Consider the following 19981-nt stretch of genomic DNA (forward strand, 5'->3'; position numbering starts at 1 on the left):
CCGGCAATAACAAACAGATTTACTGATTGGAATATTTTTAAACAACACCTAGAACGAAAAATAAATCTCTTTATAAAAAAATGGCAACTAATTCTATTTTACAAATATAAAAATAGTAGATAAAATTATATTGAATAATGCTTGTCAAAATTTAAAAAGGGAAACTAACGTATTAAAAAGAAAATTAATAAGCGCCTACGAGTTAAGTTACGACTAAATTACTGATGAATCATTATATACAGCTATCGGAAACTTTAAAAGACCAATAATACCATTCCCACACCGAATTAGTTTCATTAAAAGAAGTAACATCTGAGGTAAAGAAAATATCAACCCTAGAAAAGTTCCCGGGTTTAACATAATAACTACAGCTACTTAAAAGGCTATAATCAAATAGACTTATATGATAAATGCTGCTTTTAATGCAAGTACATACCTAGGCTATCCAAAATTGCAGAAATAGCGTATTCAAACGAGGTACGGCAGAAAATACAGAGAAATATAATACATGCTGTTTAATACAATAGATGCCCACTAAAGAACTCAGAAAATTTGCAGGGAACTGTGAAAAAGGATCCACAATAAAATTAATAGGTCAACTAGTACAGTAATTTATGTTCCATATGAAATAAGGATACGCTTTTTTTAAATTATCAGTTAGGGGCAAAATTGTCCTTCAATCAATATACCACCCTTTGCCATATAAAAATATGGCGATTTGTTAATTGATTTTGACGTGACAACGTCTTAAATTAGGTTGTGGCTCGGAGTCATTCATGAAAAAGTGTAACGCCCGCTCACGTCTGTTACAGTGAGTCACCGTAACTTGTGTCTCTGTCTTTCTCGAGCGTTCTTGGCGTTCAAGATACATTACAGCAGAAACACTTCCTTTCATTTCATATTTCTCCTATCATCGTCCAATCCTCAACAAAATCACTCAAATAGAAATTAGTTAAGTTTAAGTTTACATGGGCCTGCGTAGCGCAAGCGGTAGGATGCTTGACTCGCAAGCCGGTGGTCCGGGGTTCGAATCCCACCGCCGGCAAGAACATCTAGACATTTTAAAAATGTCTATAGGCCCCAGGTCGACTCAGCCTGAATAAAAATGAGTACCTTGGGTAAAACCAGGGGTAATAATAGACGGTTGAAGCGTAGCACTGGCCATGTTAACTTCCTTGTATACCGTAGGCCCTAGATATAGCAGACTACCCTGCTATACTCCCAAAGCCGCGACAGCGGTATAAAACGGGAGACTACTATTATTATTATAAGTTTACATGTACAATGTTTTAGTAAACAAAATATATTTCTATAGTTAAAATTTGTGCAATTCTTATTTTCATTCAATTCCTTGTTCCTATTGTGCAATTTAATAATATTCATATCAATAAATATTCTACCGAGAAAAAGACGTTGTCACGTAAAATTTTCGCCCGTAAAACCGACTTTACAGGCAACCGATTTTTTTAATATAATTATGATCAATTTATTTTTATTTGTGGCATTCAAACGGATTCTAATTGTATTGTGTTTTTAAGGGATTATTTATCTATTTTAAAAATTCGGAATGTACTTAATGTAGTAAAATAAATTTTAGTTATTTATTAGTAATTTATATAAATCTGAAGCCGACAATTCAGCAGCCAGCAATACACGAAATTTTCGGGGTTCAGTATTAAATGTTGCATACCAATTTGTGTCAATATTCCGACAGCTTTATATTTTTAATTTAAGTTTTTAGTTAACTACTATTTTTGAACTCAAATCAAAAACAGATGTTTCTTCCCTTGTTTTGAGATTGATTTCTTTTTTATAAAACCTTTTTTATTGAATATTATTATTTTTTAAATATTTATCATTTAAATATTCTGCGTTCTGTGAAATCCGTAATTCTGTGAATCAAAAATATAATTTGAACTTTCTTGTACTACATTAAAAGAAATTTATTTTATTAATTTTAGCTTATTTTAATGTCCAATATTTTATATTACATAGTACTGTAAAAAATATATAATCCCTATCTCGTTTTATTTCTTTCAAAAATCTATTCTTTTCACACAAATGCTACGCCCAGAACCTACTAATTTATTAACTCATCAAACTACTAAGTACTTTTTAAGTACTATTAACTTAAAACGCGCAATAATGTAGAAGAAGGAATTACTGAAATGGAAACTAAATGACATAATACACTGCTAGACAAACTCAAAACTAAAATCTGTAAAAAATTTAACATTAAGAATTCCGTACCTTTGAATGAGCACTTTGACTGTGTAGGTAATCTGAGTATTGTGGAGTATTACGTTCTCGAGCTTTAATTACAGATTTCATTTAAGTAAACGTGGTAAACTGTTTACTACTGTTTATACGCGTACACAAATTAAATAGTTCTGAGAGAGTTTCGAGAATAATGGATCAGATGATTATGAAGAACTGACTTATCAACGATTTTCTGTAAAATTTATACATATCAGGGTACGGTCCTGCAAGTGACAGCGGTAGTTTCGGTGATTTTCGCTTCGTAATAAACTTAAATGTTTGGGGAATTACAAGTTAGAAAATTCAACAGATTTGGCGAATGTTAAGTACGAGAGGTTGACCCGCTTAGGCATTCCTACGCGTTTTTTGTTTCTTTGGCAGATAAGAAAGTAATTAGTGCCGACAAGAAATTAAAAATCATAATAAAAGCCACATAATTTTATTATACAAATCCAGATCCGGCCTTAGAATAAATTAGATTAAAGTTAGAGTAGAATTAAATTAAATTAAAATAATAAATAATAATTGTTATTGTAATAAACACGTTTAATTAATATAGGAAAATAAATAGAAGTGACAAAGGAACAGGAAGCGAAATAGATACAGATGAAGAAGCGAAACGCAAGAGAAGAGACCAGGATGAATATTTTAGATATAAGTAAAATGACAAAGCGTACACCTTCTAACGTACACCTTCTAAAAGTGACGCGGAGAAAAAAAAAAGAAAAAGAGGATGTCATGATTAAAATGATGCAATAACTAATGAAAAAAAAAATGGAGAAATGATGAATGAAATAAAGCAAATGAGAAAAGAACAAATGGAAAATAATAAACAACTACAAGAGATAGACGAGGAAAACAGAAAATTAAAAATGACGTGAAACAATTACAAGACAAAATGGAACAACCGGAGAAAATAAGTAAAAAGAAAAGTTTGATTATATCGGGTTTAAAAATAGATACAAACGATGATAAGAAATTAAACATTCATATCACAAGAACTGCAGGCGCAAATAAAACCGAGGGACGCAACAAAAATAGGAGAAACAGTCTATGTCATAGAACAGAAACTTTCACGGATAAAATTGAGATACTAAATAGGAAAAGTAAGTTGAAGTATCATAAAGATCGCATCTACATAAATAATGATCTGACAGCAAAAGAAAAAGAAATACAGAAAGAAATAGTTAAAATAGCAAAAGAAGAAAACAGAAAAGAATAGGCTATAAAAAGTTATTCGTGAATGGGAAAAAATGGATATGGGATGAAGAAAAACAACAAGTAAAAAAATACCAAAGAAAAATTGCCAAAAAATTAGTAGAAGAAAAACAACCGGGGAGATATGATACCGAAACAGCTAGGCAAAGGAATACGACCATGAAAAACGGAAAGACAAACACAAAAGAAAGGCAACAATCCAAGGATATAATAAAAATTGGGACTTGGATTGTGAGAGGTACTTGTTAGCAGGAAGCTTTAAGAAACTAAGAACAAATTATGGAAAAATATATAATAAATATCTTTGACCTTTAAGAGTGGGGTGACCAAGAGATATTTTGGAGTGGGATTCATGATGTCGGAGAAAGTAAACAAAACAGTTGTAAATTTTCAACCAATATCAGACAGAATATGTTACTTGGGAGTAAGAGGAAAGTATAGGAAAATAAGTATCATTAATTTACATGCGCCCACTGAAGATAAAGAAAGCGCGCAAGAAAAGCTAAGTACACTAATAGGGAATATAGAGAAATACGATATAAAGATAATCATTGGTGTCATAAATGCGAAAGTCGGAAAAGAAGAAATATATAGAAGAATAATAGAGGGACGAAGTTTACATAAGGCATCAAATGGAAATGGGAAAAAGTTGATAGAATGTTCTACAGAGAACAAAATGAAAATAGCTAGCACAAGGTGTGATCACAAAAACATTTATAAGGTAACATGGACTTCTCCCGATGGAAAAATAAAAATCAGATAGATCATGTCCTAATTGAAAGCAAACATAATAAGGCAATAATCGATTGCAGAAGTTACAGAGGAGAAGATATCAACAGTGACCATACACTAATAATAGGAAAACAAAAACAAAAACTACCAATAATACCAAAACCTGTTAGAGGTAGATTAAATTACCATTACCAATTAGAGCGCCTTCAAGAGAAGCAGGTTATAAAAAAACTAGAGGAAGAAATAAATAAAAAACTAGAGAATCCAGTCAAACAGAATATAGATGAAGAGTGGCAACCTATACAGATAGCCATGTCGGAAGCAGCGGAAAAGTGTATAGGAAGAGAGCATATAAAAAGGCGGCAAGACTGGTTCGATGAAGAATGTAGGAATGTTTTGGCAAGAAGAAACAGGGCAAAACTACAAAGAGATAAAGAAAATACCTAAAATGCGATCGAAAACTATGTGGCAAAGAGAAGGGAAGTGAAAAGAATTTGCAGAAAAAAAAGAGAACAGCTATAAAAGCAATTGAAAAATATAGAAGAAGCCTACATAAACAAGAGGTAAAGAATTTCTACCAAGTAGTAAGAAAATCCTGAGAAACTACAAAGAATAATCGACAGTAGGTATTGCAGAAACAAAGAAGGCTTACTTCTAGGTGAAACAACAGGAAAATTAAACAGATGGGCGCAATATTTCGAAGATCTATTAAATAAGTAGATAATCCTGCTGCTTAAATACAGACCAACAATAGGAACTTGAGGAAAATGAGAATTGGCAAGAAGATGAAGAAGGGACGTGCGAGGAACCAACTTTGAATGAAGTCAAAGAATAATAATAAGAGACTTAAAAAAAACAAAAATGCAGGAGAAAGTGGTATACCAGCTGAGATTTTTAAGGAAGGTGGCGAAAGATTGAGGGAAAGGATATTTCACTTGGCACTAATAATTTGTCAAAAAGAAAAAATGCCGAAACAATAGAATAGCGCTCTTATTTGTGAGACAAAACGGAGTGCAAAAATTATAGAAGTATAGCACTATTAGAAGTAGTCTATAAAATACTTTCAAAAATTATAAGGAAAAGATTAATAAAATATGATAACAAAGTGATTGGAGCATACCAGGGAGGTTTTAGATTAGGAAGAACAACTACTGATCAAATAAGTATGTTAAAATTAATACAAAATAATATCTACGAACCAACTTAGGATTACATATGCTATTTGTCGATTTTAAACAAGAATATGACTCCCTAAATCGAACGATGCTTTATGAGGCCATGAGAACATTAGAAATACCAGAAAAGCTTAGGAACACGGAATAAGGTAACAATGGAAGGAAGCTTTTCAAGACAGTTCAAAGCGAATAGAGGTTTAACACAAGGGGATCCGCTATCAACGAATTTATTCAACCTAGTATTAGAACAAATTGTAAGAAGATCAAATATAAGCACAAACAGGACTACTTTCAATAGCAGGGAACAGTGCATAGTGTACGCGGATGATGTGGTGATACTAGCGAGAACAAAAAAACATTTACAAAAAGTTTTCCAGAAATTTAAAGAACAGGCGAAAAGATACGGATTAATAATAAACCAAACAAAAACGTAATATATGGAAATGAGAGGATATATAACAAATAACAACAAATATATCAAAATGTAAGGAGCAGAGACTGTCTAAAAGGTTATCAGAAAAATCTTCGGGGGAATAAAGACGGCACAGAATATTTGGAGAAGGACGAATGAATAAAGAATTAATGAGGATGTATGAAAAAACAGCAATTACGGCAAAAATACGAGCCCAAAGAGCTAGATGGCTTGGTCACATTATACGAATGCCACAAAAACCAAATGTTAAAACAATACCGAAGGAGAGAGAAATGTGGAAAAAAGAAGAGGACGTACAAAGAAGAAATGGTTGGAAGCAGTAAAGGAAGACTTGTCAGAAATAGGCGTGGGAAATTGGAGAGGAAAGCAAGGGACCAAAAAAAATGGAGGGAAATAACCAAGTTTTTAGAAGCCAGGGGCCTACAAGGCCTGTAGCGCTGCTTTATATATATATATATATATATATATATATATACATATATATATATATATATATATATATATATATATATATATATATATATATATAATTTTCAGGATACATGCTTATAGCATTAGTTTTATCTGCGTATCTATATAAGTAGGTAGTCTAAAATTTGCTAAAAAAATTTCTTCTAGACTGAGAGTTTGTTTTCCTTTCTAGTCGTGAGTAGAATATTGAATTTAAATAAGTTCTTTTTTATTTTAGTAAATTATTTTAAATTTTACAAAAAAACTTTATAGCCTAAAAGTTTGTTTTCCCTATTAATCTTGCGTAGAATCATCATCATCATCATCATCATCATCATCATCATCATCATCATCATCATCATCACATTTGGCTCTACAATTCTCTGTGGATCCTGGCCTGCTCTAAGATTCGTCGCCATTTTCTTAGGTTTCTGGCCACGTGTTGCCATTTTCTGATTTTTAGTATCCCTAAGTCGGTCTCAAAACCATCTAACCACCTGATTCGCGATCGGCGTCTGTTTGTTCTCTCTATTGGTGTTCATACCGTTAGCTTTTTAGCAATCATATTTCCTGGCATTCCTATTGTTTTGTCAACTTCTTTTAATTGTTTTAATGATAAATTATTTAAAGTTGGGTCAGTTGAATACCGAGATCTGTTTTCATTAAAAATTATGTATTGTATTTTTTCAGTAGAGAAGTTAAGCTCAGGTCCACTTTTCAAGCCGAGTTAGAAAATTTTATAAAATTTTAGTTGCCGATTCTATATTGTTTGATTTAGTATAAACATCCATGTTATCTGCATAAATACTGGCTTTAATAGGTGCTCTAATTTCATGAATTACACTATTGATAGTAATTAAAAATAATGTTGGATTTATGGGTGTTGGGGAAAAGTGATATAAGTCGAAAAATGTAAAAAATGAGTTAAACATAGATACCACTTTCAAATGCATGTATCTTTGATAGGGTGAAGTGATATAAGTCAATTTAATAGGCAAGCAGGTGTTATTTGTTTGCGTTACATGATATAAGTATTTTTAATATCATTTAATATAGTGAAAAATGTTATAAATATTCTAGTACTATTTGTTTTGCCTCCATCTGCCAGACAGGAAAAAAAAATTATAGAGAAAACTGAAATAAGTCTAGTTATAATAGTCTTCCCTATATAACTTTATGATTAATATTTGTGAATAGTGATACAAGTGCAAATATATCAAAAGTTATTGGTAAAATATGATTGTGAATACAGGTATATGTAAAAATATATCACTATCCTCATTAAAAAATATAGGGAAAAACATTATATGTTGACATATCACAAATGTTTTAACTCCAAAATTGAAAACTGATGATATATGTTGAGATCATGGACGTATAAACACAGATGGACACAGCAATAAGATACCTTAAACACACACTGTTTTGAAGCTTCGATATTCCTGGGCAAGAGGGCAAAGGGGAGTAAAACGGGTATCGATAGAATGTGACGCTTCCTCAATGAGCATAAGCGTGCTTGAATTTTTACTCGCGGGGATAATTATTCAGACGTTAATAATATTGGAAGTAGTAATAATGTATAAAAACACGTTTTTATAGAAAAAATATAATACAATTTTATTTGTTTTAAAATTAATACAATAAAATATAGTTGAGCTCAAGTAAATTTTTTAATATGTATCAAATAATGCTACGATAAAAAAAAATCAATTACAAAATATACATTTTTGTCAAATTTAAGTACATAGCTATATTTATTGATAACGTATTTAAACATATTTGTCAAATTTTGATAAATTTGTTTTAATACAATATGAATAGATTTCTCGTAGTAAGGGTTTCTGCTACAAAAATATTTTAATATTGTTCTGAAGCTATTTTCTTGTGGCATGTTAAAGTAATTACTATTTAAATGGGAATAAGCCACAATTAAAGGTTAAAGTACGTTTATTGACGTTTCAATTTCCACTCGGAAATCGTTCTCAAAATACAAACATTAGTAAATTAAACAAATTTTGTTTTTTTGTTACTTAGTGAAAAATTCTTCTAATAATTTAATTTTATCTGGCTCATCTATATTGACAATTCAGACATACATTATACATTTTAAAGTAGACGACTTTAAAATGATATTGCCAATATTGTTGAGTTGCGTTCCTGGGACGACTTTACTTATAAGATAGTTCATTCGATTACGTGAAATCAACTTTAACTTGAGAATATCCGTCAGAAAAGATCATAGCATGTAATTCGTCTTTAAAAAGACAAATACATGCCATGATGACAGTAAAATTCTCCTGTTAGTGATTCCATAGTAAATTATGAGGGAAAAACCAGGAAAAAAACACCATAATACTATCCCGACATGGTAAGTATTTGGTCGTGCATTTAGTTTACTTTCAATAAACACCAAATTCTGATTTTATATGTTTGTTATTTAAAAAACATAAATGATGTATCCCCTATATGTTACCGACTTACTAATACTGGTATTTTTCTTTTAATAACTTCCTTTAATAAATTGGGGCGTATTCCCATTTAAATAGTAATTACAAAAATATTTATTGATCATTCCAAAGCTCTTGCTGGCATTTGACATAAAATTATTTGTCCTTTTTTGACACACAACAGTGTTTTTCAAAACTTGGTTTCTCTTTCTTTTTATGGGGGTAGAAAAATCGCTACTTGACATTTCCTTAACTGAATTATTTTTCCTGGAAATAATTACAAAATAAAGTATAAGAATTAATAATAATACAGAAAAAATGTTTGTAACTAACATTTTCTTTGACAATATATACGGAAATTTGTTTTTTTTTTCTTGTACTGTGACACTAGGAATATCATTTTCAGCTTGAAATTGCTCAGTCTCAGAAGCTGACATTGTGCTAAATGATTTTTCTGCTGAAATGTCTGATGCACTGATGGTATTAGATATGTCGAATACAGTTACGTTATTTGATGAATCAGATTGGTGATCTTCTACTTCAATTTTTTTTTCTAAAAGTACAATGAAATAATTAATAAATCATTATTATTATCAATGAAAATTCATATATAAAGTTGAGAATATTTTAATGGATAATAATATATTTACAACTTACCTCTTAAGTGAACGACCTGCAGGATCAATGTCCATCTCAAAATTCTCAACTGAACCTGTATCAGATGATGAATTGGTTGAAGCTTGTCTATCAAGTATTGCCTTAGACCTTAAAATATGCATTACATATATTATATACAACTTAAACGTTCATAATGATTTTAGATATAATTATACAAAAATGTATATCCCCCACTTTACCTTTTTATTGATGAAGGACCTGGAGCATTCACATTGTACTTAAAATTAAGATGTGATGCATTGTCTACTGGCGTATCTACAAATAATCTCTTACTACTAGTTTCTGATCTGGAAAGCAGTATGTATTACTTTTGTTTCAAGTTTTGCAATAATGATATTAAATTTAAAATTCTACTTATTACTTTTAGATTCATATAATTGTTGTGTTTACCTTAACACTAATTCTGAATCAACTTCAGACACTGGAATAGCACCAATTTTCAAAAATTTTTTGCCACTTGGTTTAATTTCAAAATCTCCTAATCTGAAGTGGGTAGAACAGATCCTGGAATATTTTGAAACCTTTATGTTTTCTCCTAAATTTGCAACCCAAATAGTTCTATCGTCAATATTATTTGGAAACCTACACAGAAAAATAAATAAGTTTTATTTATTTCACTAATTTATTTACTAGTAAACAGATCTTTTTAATCAGATGATGTCTACATACAATTTAAAAATGTCTATTACTAATTTCATGAACTAATATCTTGTTTAATACATTAATGAATATGAATAAACCCAATGGTACGCCTATGAAAGACATATTTTAAAATGTAAACAGACAGTCTTCCTCAGTTCCTCATCTTAAATAATGTAAATAAACAGTAGGTACTTACAAATAAAATGAGAGATCGGGATGTAAATATTTCGTTTTTTTTTTGCAAATGCAACACTGTAGCACCATTATTATAATAATGTTTATTTCACTATTCACAAATATCACTCAAAATACAGCCAAAATATCGAAAAACAAAACTTTTCCTCATCTAGCGTAAAAAGTAAACAAACATGGAACAGCATTTGAAGTTTGACGTAGAGCCATAAGACAGAGAAATGTAAACACCGTTGCCATTAATTAATAGTTTTCAGAGATATGTTATACGCTATTATTAAATGATATGCACACTATGTGCACAATTAATATTTGAATTACAATTAAATATATTAATATAACTAATAAATTATTATTTTGGTTTGATAGCACCTGTAGAGTATAAAATACGGAGTAATATTTTCAGCGATATGCGAATAAGAAATTTTAATAAAAAAACGTGACAACATTTGAAGGTGCTGAGAATGTGACCTATTCAAATCATTTTGGCTTCAAAATTTTATGTAAATAACTGAGTCCATCTGTGTTTATACGTCCATGGTTGAGATATACCAGTAGTTACGGCAATAGAAATTCAAACTGTGCAGTTTTAGGTCGACTTACCTCGCTTTTCCCTATTAAAATAATGACCGCTTTGTTCCCGCTCAATCGACTTGTCTGTCATTTGTGGTTTAGTACTACACGTGTGACACGTGTGTTACTGTTGGTTTTATCTACTTTTGTTTTGACCTTTTAAATGAGCTTTAAGTATTAGATAGAAATGTAATAAGTAGTGTAGTGATAGTATACCTCACCTAGTTGTAATATAACATCAATTCCTGTTCGAGATTATTTAGCAATAGCCGTGAAAAATAAAAATTAGAGGCTATGGCATCTCAAAGAAGCAAATTGATTTTCAAACTGTTGGAAGAAGATAATGTAAATACTGGAGACCTCCAAGGTAATAATTGTTTATTTATCTGTACAATAATAATTAAAACAGTAATATCATTATTTTTTATACGACATACTATTTAAATTAACAACATTTATTTTTGCGTAAAAGTTTTCTAGATGCAACTCAACTATAATTTATTGAATATGCCTATTGTTTTTGGTTAACTTTAACCAGTGGCGTTAGTTTAATTTGTATCTCTAAAAATTTTAAAAATTAATGTATGTAAAAGTTGATGCTTAACTTACATACTCAATTCCAATTTCAGATTTCTTATCATTTTATACATAAAATAATATATTTTCGGTTTTCTCTAGAGGGGACCGAATTTCCATAAAAAGTAAAAACCAATTTTGGCGTGACAATTTCATTTTTCTGGAAAAAAAATTGACAAAATTTATTAGTTTTTCAAAAATTTGATATTAATCTGGGTTTTTAGATGAAAATTCCATGATGGGCAATGCGGGTGTTTTCCTTGAAGAACCTGTCTTAGCAGATGAAGATAATAGATCAAGTCCTGCACCTTCACTGTCCTTCTGTGAACCGAATGTTCGAAAGACTTTGGAAGAAGTTATTGATCAAGTATGTGGGATTGATGACGACGACAAAGGTTATCTGGAATATCCAGGTAATGAGGAGGCGTTTGATGATAGTGACGCGGACCCAGATTATATACAAGAAAGTGATACCGACTCCGATAATCACATCCCAAAGAAAAAGCTGCAAAAAGATATAACAGCACTTATTGCACATGAGTCAGGAAGAGAAATCTTAAAAAATAAACCTGGACGAAAATCGCTAAAAAATGAAACTAGGCGAATTCGTGAGGAACGAAAGCAGAACAGAAACCTTGGGTTATCGTACACCACGAAAAGTGGGAAGGTTATAAAATCACGGACATGTCAGGAGCTATTAGGTTGCCGCTTAAAATGCAAAGACAGGATAACTGAAGAAAAACGACAGGAAATTTTCAAAGAATATTGGTCTTTAGCGAGCTTTAACAAACGCGTGACTTTTATAGCTAGGCTTATAACAACAGACGGAAAGAAAACCACAAAACGTAAATTAGAAAACAAAAAACATAAAAATAGGCTTCTGTCACACAAATATTTTTTACCACTAAATGGTCAACTACTAGTTAACGTTTGTCAAAGTTGTTTCCTAAAAACTTTTAACGAAACAAAACGGTTTCTAACCGATGTGACAAAAAACAAGATTTCTTCAGCTTCTGTATTGCCACATGATGATTTGCGAGGTCTTGCCTCACCATCTAACAAAAATCCCGAACAAGATATTCAATTAGTAAGAGTTCACATTAGATCAATCCCAATGTATGAGAGTCACTATTGTCGTCGTGACTCATCAAAGATATATCTTCCTCATTACTATACCTTAACAAGAATGTATGAAGAATACAAAAAATGGCTACCTCACGAGAAAACCCCAGTATCGAAATTCAAATATCAAGAAGTATTCCATTCCATGGAAATAAAAATCAAACAGCCTAAAAAGGATACCTGCGCTACATGCGATAAATATCATATTCTCCTGAAAACAACTAAGGGTGCACAAAAAATGCAAGAAATTCAAAATCTTCTTGATAATCACCAACAAGAAGCATCAAACGCTTATGAGGCTAAGCGTATAGATAAATGCTGCGTTAGAAAATGAATCAAAAATCATTTATACGTTTGATTTGCAACAGTGTCTCCCCACACCTGATCTTCAGACTTCAATAGCATTCTATAAAAGGCAGTTGTGGACCTTTAATTTAACATTATATAGATTTAATGATAATCAAGCAATGTGTTTTATGTGGCATGAGGGCGTAGCTGGACAAATTGCTTGGGTGCAAATCAGATTGCGTCATGCTTATACAAGCAGATTTCACATATTTCACCTGAAATAAAAGAGATCACCTTATATTCTGATACATGTGCAGGACAAAACAAGAATCCTTTTCTACCTGCAATGTTCATGATGGTTTTAAAAGAGAATCCCAATCTATCATACATTAACCACAAATTTCTTGTTCCTGGTCACACCCACATGAAGTGTGATTCAGATCACGCAATTATAGAGAAAAAAAAGAAAAGATATCCATGTTCGATAGAACACCCAAGAGACTGGATGAATTTGGTAAGACTATGTGGAAATAAGCGAACTTTTTTAGTTAGTGAAATGTGCAGATCGGATTTTCTTGAGTTTTCTTCTTTGTATAAGAATGTCCTTCAACAAAGAAAAATTAACAACTTAGGAGAAAAAGTCATGTGGAAACAAATGAAATGGTTGAGATTTTTACAGAATCCTGGTGTCCTTGAATACAAAAGTAGCCTAAATGTAGACGAACCATTTAAAAGCGTATGTTTTTTAAGAAAAGGTAATACGTGGCCTAAAAACATAAAAACTCCTCTGTCATATAAAGGTCCCAATCCAATAAACATCGATAAAAAAAAGAACTTGATAGAGCTATTGCCTTATATTTCAGAAACATTTCATGATTTTTATAGAAATTTAACTACGAAGGAGGATATACCAAATACGTTACCCGAGGATGAAAATAGTAGTGACGAGGAGAGTGTACACACAGAAATTGAAATTTTTAAAAATTAAATAAACTTTTACATTGTATTTGACTATAAATGTACCCCCTACGATAAATCAACAATAATTATAGTTTTGAAATCTTGTTATTTGTAAAATCAAATCAAAATGTATATTTTCACTTTCACATTTTTTTATTTATAATTAATAATTAGATTTGTTACTATATCTTCCGGAAGGGCTTTTGTTCTTTAATAAATAATTGTGAAAAGTGATATGTCATATTTTTTTTTTAAAAATTGTACAACTAGGTCCTTTTTACTAGTAGATCTATTTTAATCCAACAAATTCAAAGCCATTTCCAAAAATTGTTTAACGAAAATATCTTATTTGTATCCGTAACAACAATATTAAATTTGAAAAAACTATAATTGCGTTTTTCTCGAAACTTAAAATTTAGACTTATACCACTTTTCTCCAACACCCGCCTATTATGGAACCTAGAGGGATTCCATTATCTAATGTTCTTGTTGAGATTTTAAGGGCATTTATCCTGATTTATATTGATCGATTATTTAATAAATTTTTTCTTCTTCTTCCTTTGCCCTATCCGTTTCGGACGTTGGCTATTAACAAGGCTATTTTGACTTTGTTTACGGCACCTCTGAACAGTTCGGTCGATGTTAGTCCGAACCATTGTCGCAGTTTATGCATCCATGAGTGTCGTCTTCTTCCCGGTCCCCTCCTACTGTCGATTCTTCCTTTGACTATTAATTGTAGCAGCCGGTACTTAGTATGCCTCATGACATGTCCGAAGTACTCAAGCTTCCGTTTATTTACGGTGAAGATTATTTCTTTGCTTTTGCCTATTCTCTGCATTACTTCCACGTTAGTGATGTGGTCTGTCCAGGATATCCGAATAATACGGCGATATATCCACAGCTCAAAGGATTCTAGTTTCTTCAGGGTGGCTTCCGTTGTGGTCCATGCCTCTGCTCCATAGAACAAGGCCGGGAAGACATAACAATTGACCAGTCTTAATTTTAGTTCCATTGAGATTTTGCTTGTGAACCACTTTTTCATATTGTTGAACGCGTTTCGCTCTTTTTCAATTCGTGATCTTATTTCTGTTGACTGGTCCCATTTTGTGTTGACTGTGGTTCCAAGGTATGTGTATGTCTCCACTTGTTCTATTTTTCGGTTGTTTAATGTCAATTGCATCCGATGTTGTTGTGTTCTGCTGATGAGCATGCATTTAGTTTTGGTTGTATTGAGTTGTAAACCATATTCTTGACTTGCTGTGTGTATGCTTTGCATGAGTCTTTGAAGCTCTTTGCAGTCATTCGCGATAATAACTGTGTCGTCAGCATATCTAATATTATTGATTACCTCTCCGTTTACTTTGATACCCTCTGAAACAACTTCTCCCAGTGCTTCTCTGAAGATTTGTTCAGAGTATATATTGAACGGGAGCGACGAGAGGACGCATCCATATCGTACATCCTTTTTAATATCTATCTTCCCACTGTGTAAGTTGCCCATCTTTATCTCAGCACTTTGGTTACAATAGAGACTGGTTATTATGCGCAGATCCTTGCCATCAATATGCATCTTCCTGAGCATTTCCATAAGTTTATCATGTTTGACCTTGTCAAACGCCTTGGAGAAGTCGATGAAGCACAAGTGGACGTCCTTGTGCATGTCTCTGCATCTTTGAATTAAAACTTGCAGACTGAAGATTGCCTCTCTTGTGCCCAATGCCCTTCGGAATCCGAACTGTGACTCCGATATATTTGCTTCGCATTTGTTATATATTCTATTGTGTATGATTTTGGTAAAAACTTTGGTAATGTGATTTATCAAGCTTATTAAGCGGTGTTGATCACAGTGTTTTGCACTTGGTGTTTTAGGTATGGCTACAAAGGTTGATCGAAGCCATTCCTCCGGAATCTCCCCTTTGTCATAAAAGGTGTTAAAAAGGCCTGTCAGAAAATCGAGAAAGTTGTCATCCGTTTCACATAGGAGTTTTATGATCTCGCCCTGTATGTTGTCGGGACCTGGTGTTTTGTCGTTTTATAGCGATGAAATGGATTTTCCACTTCAGACCTTAGTATTTCGAGTCCAGTCATGTCGTCATCTTGGTCCACTGTCGCTCTGCGTTTATCGTTAAAAAGTCGTTCTACGTAATCTTTCCATGTGTCAATGAGCTTCAAGTTGTCTGATATAAGGTTACCGCCTGCGTCTATTAGTGTCGGGTGGGGATTATTGGTTTTCTTTTTAGTTGTTAATTCTTTGATCTTTTTGTGCATGTTGTGGTAGTCATATCTTCTGTCGCACTCTTCGATTTCATCGCATTTCTCCTTCAGCCAGCGTTCCTTCGCTTCCTTTATCTTTGTTTTTATATTGTGACTTGTTTCTTGAAACTTCACTTGATTTTTGCATTTGTGTTGTCTTATTTCTTCCATCATATCAAGGATTTCATCCGTCATCCATTCTTTCTTCTTTACGCGCTTCTGTAACAGAAGTGTCTTGTTTGTCATTTCAACAGCTCTTTTTATTTCTTCCCATTTAGCAACTGCGTCTTGTGCGGGTTCACAATAAATTTTTTACAAATGCTAATATGTTACCTTGAATCACATTATCGCTTAGATTTTTCAAAATGACGTGTCTCTAAGTTCTCTCAGTAGCTTGGCTTACATAAAAAAATATTGCAATCAATTTTTTGATTCTTTTTTTTAAATATTGGTGGTATATCATCTGGTTCAGCGTAGGTGTTATTTAAATCATAAATAGAATAGAATAGAATAGAAATATGCTTTATTGTCACAAATATCACAAACTAAAACATAATAAAATATACAGTCCATTGCAAAATTTCACTAAATTGCAAATTGCATAATAAAACCTTACGAACTAGTTTACGAATAAGTTTAAGCTGCTGCATGTGATACCCAAATATACAGTGTGTCAATTTTAAAACTTACAGTGGGCTATATCTCACGAACAAAAGCTGATAACGAAAGATACTTGAAACCGTTTCTAGGATAGTAAGGGGGAACTAAAATGACATGCAAATGAACTCATCCCCATCAACCCCCTAGGCCTCACCCACCACAACCAAAAAAGTTTAAATTGCAAACCCCTACTTGTGATACATCATCAAAAAGACCATAAAAAATGCTATCCAATGGTAAATTAAATGGAAAATTTAATGAGGTTTTTTAAAAAAAAATTGAAGTAGCTTCTGCAATGTGTTATTATACTGAGGCCAAACAGATACCGTATTGCTCTTTTTTGTAATTTAAAAATAACATCAGATTGAGCAGCTGTACTAGAACCCCAAAAAGGAAGGCCATATCGAAGATGAGACTCGAACAAAGAAAAGTATGTTATTTTGGAACATGCTAAATTGATTTCCTTCGAAACAGATCTTATTACATAGCAGGCTGAGGCTAGTTTCTTACTTAACAAATGGATATAAAGGGACCATTTAAGGTTGCTGTCTATAAAGATACCAAGAAATTTTACTGAATCAACGATACTGATCTGGCACGATACTAATAATTATTTATTTTTTATTAAAAATAAAATATTTTTACTTTATCAGTTTACTGATACTATCTTTTGACCATCTACCTCAGTGGGAAATACCTCAGTTGTATGTATGGATAATTTTTTTTAATTGTACTTTGTAAGATTCTACATGAGTACTTGATAATGTTGTTAACAATAACTCAATAACAAACAAACAGGGTTTTATATCCGTTTAGTCCATTTATTGTAATAACATCATATTTACAAACCATTCTATAGTGCTTTGTTGTTTTTTTAGCACCCGGTGTTGTTAAAACATTTTTCGCTTCTTTAATTTCACTTATTCGTCTATTGTATTCATCACAGATCCGCTGACATCCATGATAACACTTTTTACATAAATTCACTACAAGTAATTTCAGCACGAGAACAGAAATGAAGTAAACAATACACGTAACCTACTGCAACAACTTGTACTTCTCATTTCTAAGTATGTACCCCAAATATGCTATCTTTCTCCTTTTAATGGTAGTCAAAAGTTCTCTGTTTCTTCCCATTCTGTGCAAGACCATTTCGTTCGTAATATAATCAGTCCATGGTATTTTTAAAACTCTTCTAAAAATCTGCATCTCAAAAGCTTCCAGCTTTTGAGAGGTGGATTGTTAGATAGATGTTAGATAATGTTCTCATTAAGTCAACATTAACAATTCAAGCTTAGGTACCATAACATAGAATAGAATGGATATAACATTTTACCATCCGATATCGGATTTGCAGATTGAGTCTTTGGTTTCTTAGAAATTTCCTCATCTTCAAACAGGCTGCTCTTGATTGCTGCTCTATTCTTGATCGAATTTCTGATTTTGGATTTAGATCTTCAGTAATCCAGACTCCTAAGTACTTCATTTTGTCTACTTGTTCAATATTTTCATTTTTTATCTGGATCCTTGTTATGAGTTCACGACTCTTACTGATAACCTGGTTTTTGTTTTCTTTATGTTTATTGGTAAATAAAACTGTTCCCCAGTATCACAATTTGTGTTTTGTAGCATCTGCAGGTCTTTACTTTCAGCGATAATGACTGTACCGTCAGCATAACGAATGTTATTTATATTTTTACCATTTATCTTGATCCCTTCTGTGCAGTTTTTAAGTGCTTGTGTAAATTACTTTTCGGAGTATATATTAAATAGTAATGGTAAAAGTACACAGCCTAGTCTCACACCTCTACTTTTCTGTTGCGCATCCGTGCTATTTCTATTTAATGTTACCACAGCTTGTTGGTTCCAATAGAGATTTCTCACTATTTCCTCAGTGGGAAATACCTCAGTTGTATGTATGGATAATTTTTTTTAATTGTACTTTGTAAGATTCTACATGAGTACTTGATAATGTTGTTAACAATAACTCAACAACAAACAAACAGGGTTTTATATCCGTTTAGTCCATTTATTGTAATAACATCATATTTACAAACCATTCTATAGTGCTTTGTTGTTTTTTTAGCACCCGGTGTTGTTAAAACATTTTTCGCTTCTTTAATTTCACTTATTCGTCTATTGTATTCATCACAGATCCGCTGACATCCATGATAACACTTTTTACATAAATTCACTACAAGTAATTTTAGCACGAGAACAGAAATGAAGTAAACAATACACGTAACCTACTGCAACAACTTGTACTTCTCATTTCTAAGTATGTACCCCAAATATGCTATCTTTCTCCTTTTAATGGTAGTCAAAAGTTCTCAAGTTCTCTGTTTCTTCCCATTCTGTGCAAGACCATTTCGTTCGTAATATAATCAGTCCATGGTATTTTTAAAACTCTTCTAAAAATCTGCATCTCAAAAGCTTCCAGCTTTTGAGAGGTGGATTGTTAGATAGATGTTAGATAATGTTCTCATTAAGTCAACATTAACAATTCAAGCTTAGGTACCATAACATAGAATAGAATGGATATAACATTTGACCATCCGATATCGGATTTGCAGATTGAGTCTTTGGTTTCTTAGAAATTTCCTCATCTTCAAACAGGCTGCTCTTGATTGCTGCTCTATTCTTGATCGAATTTCTGATTTTGGATTTAGATCTTCAGTAATCCAGACTCCTAAGTACTTCATTTTGTCTACTTGTTCAATATTTTCATTTTTTATCTGGATCCTTGTTATGAGTTCACGCCTCTTACTGATAACCATGGTTTTTGTTTTCTTTATGTTTATTGGTAAATAAAACTGTTCCCCAGTATCACAATTTGTGTTTTGTAGCATCTGCAGGTCTTTCTCACTTTCAGCGATAATGACTGTACCGTCAGCATAACGAATGTTATTTATATTTTTACCATTTATCTTGATCCCTTCTGTGCAGTTTTTAAGTGCTTGTGTAAATTACTTTTCGGAGTATATATTAAATAGTAATGGTAAAAGTACACAGCCTAGTCTCACACCTCTACTTTTCTGTTGCGCATCCGTGCTATTTCTATTTAATGTTACCACAGCTTGTTGGTTCCAATAGAGATTTCTCACTATGGTTATATTATTTTTGTCGAGTCCTTTTCGTTTTAGACATTGCATGAGAATGATATGTTTAACTTTGTCACAAGCTTTCTCGTAGTCTATAAATGTGACGAAAAGATGTTTATGTTGGTCACTGCATTTTTAAGCAAGATTTTTGAAACTATACAGAGCTTCTACTGTTCCGAAGCTATTACGAAAGCCAAACTGTCTATTATTCCTGTCTGCTTC

The 19981-nt window shown here is 32.1% G+C and overlaps 2 protein-coding genes across 2 annotated transcripts in view; both read left to right on the top strand.

The window, feature by feature from the left end:
• Nucleotides 1-19981, top strand: part of LOC140443474 (proton-coupled amino acid transporter 1-like) — a 322463-nt gene that overhangs the window by 5149 nt on the left and 297333 nt on the right. The gene's annotated exons all lie outside the window — the stretch shown is intronic.
• Nucleotides 11334-19981, top strand: part of LOC140443127 (uncharacterized) — a 31124-nt gene continuing 22476 nt past the window's right edge. The window contains 4 exon segments of the mRNA XM_072534211.1: nt 11334-11860; nt 11912-12812; nt 12814-13000; nt 13003-13740. Coding sequence (XP_072390312.1) covers nt 11611-11860; nt 11912-12812; nt 12814-13000; nt 13003-13740 — 2076 coding nt within the window. The 5' untranslated portion in view covers nt 11334-11610.

This window comes from Diabrotica undecimpunctata, chromosome 6 (genome assembly GCF_040954645.1).
Source record: "Diabrotica undecimpunctata isolate CICGRU chromosome 6, icDiaUnde3, whole genome shotgun sequence".
Classification (NCBI taxonomy): Eukaryota; Metazoa; Arthropoda; class Insecta; order Coleoptera; family Chrysomelidae; genus Diabrotica; species Diabrotica undecimpunctata.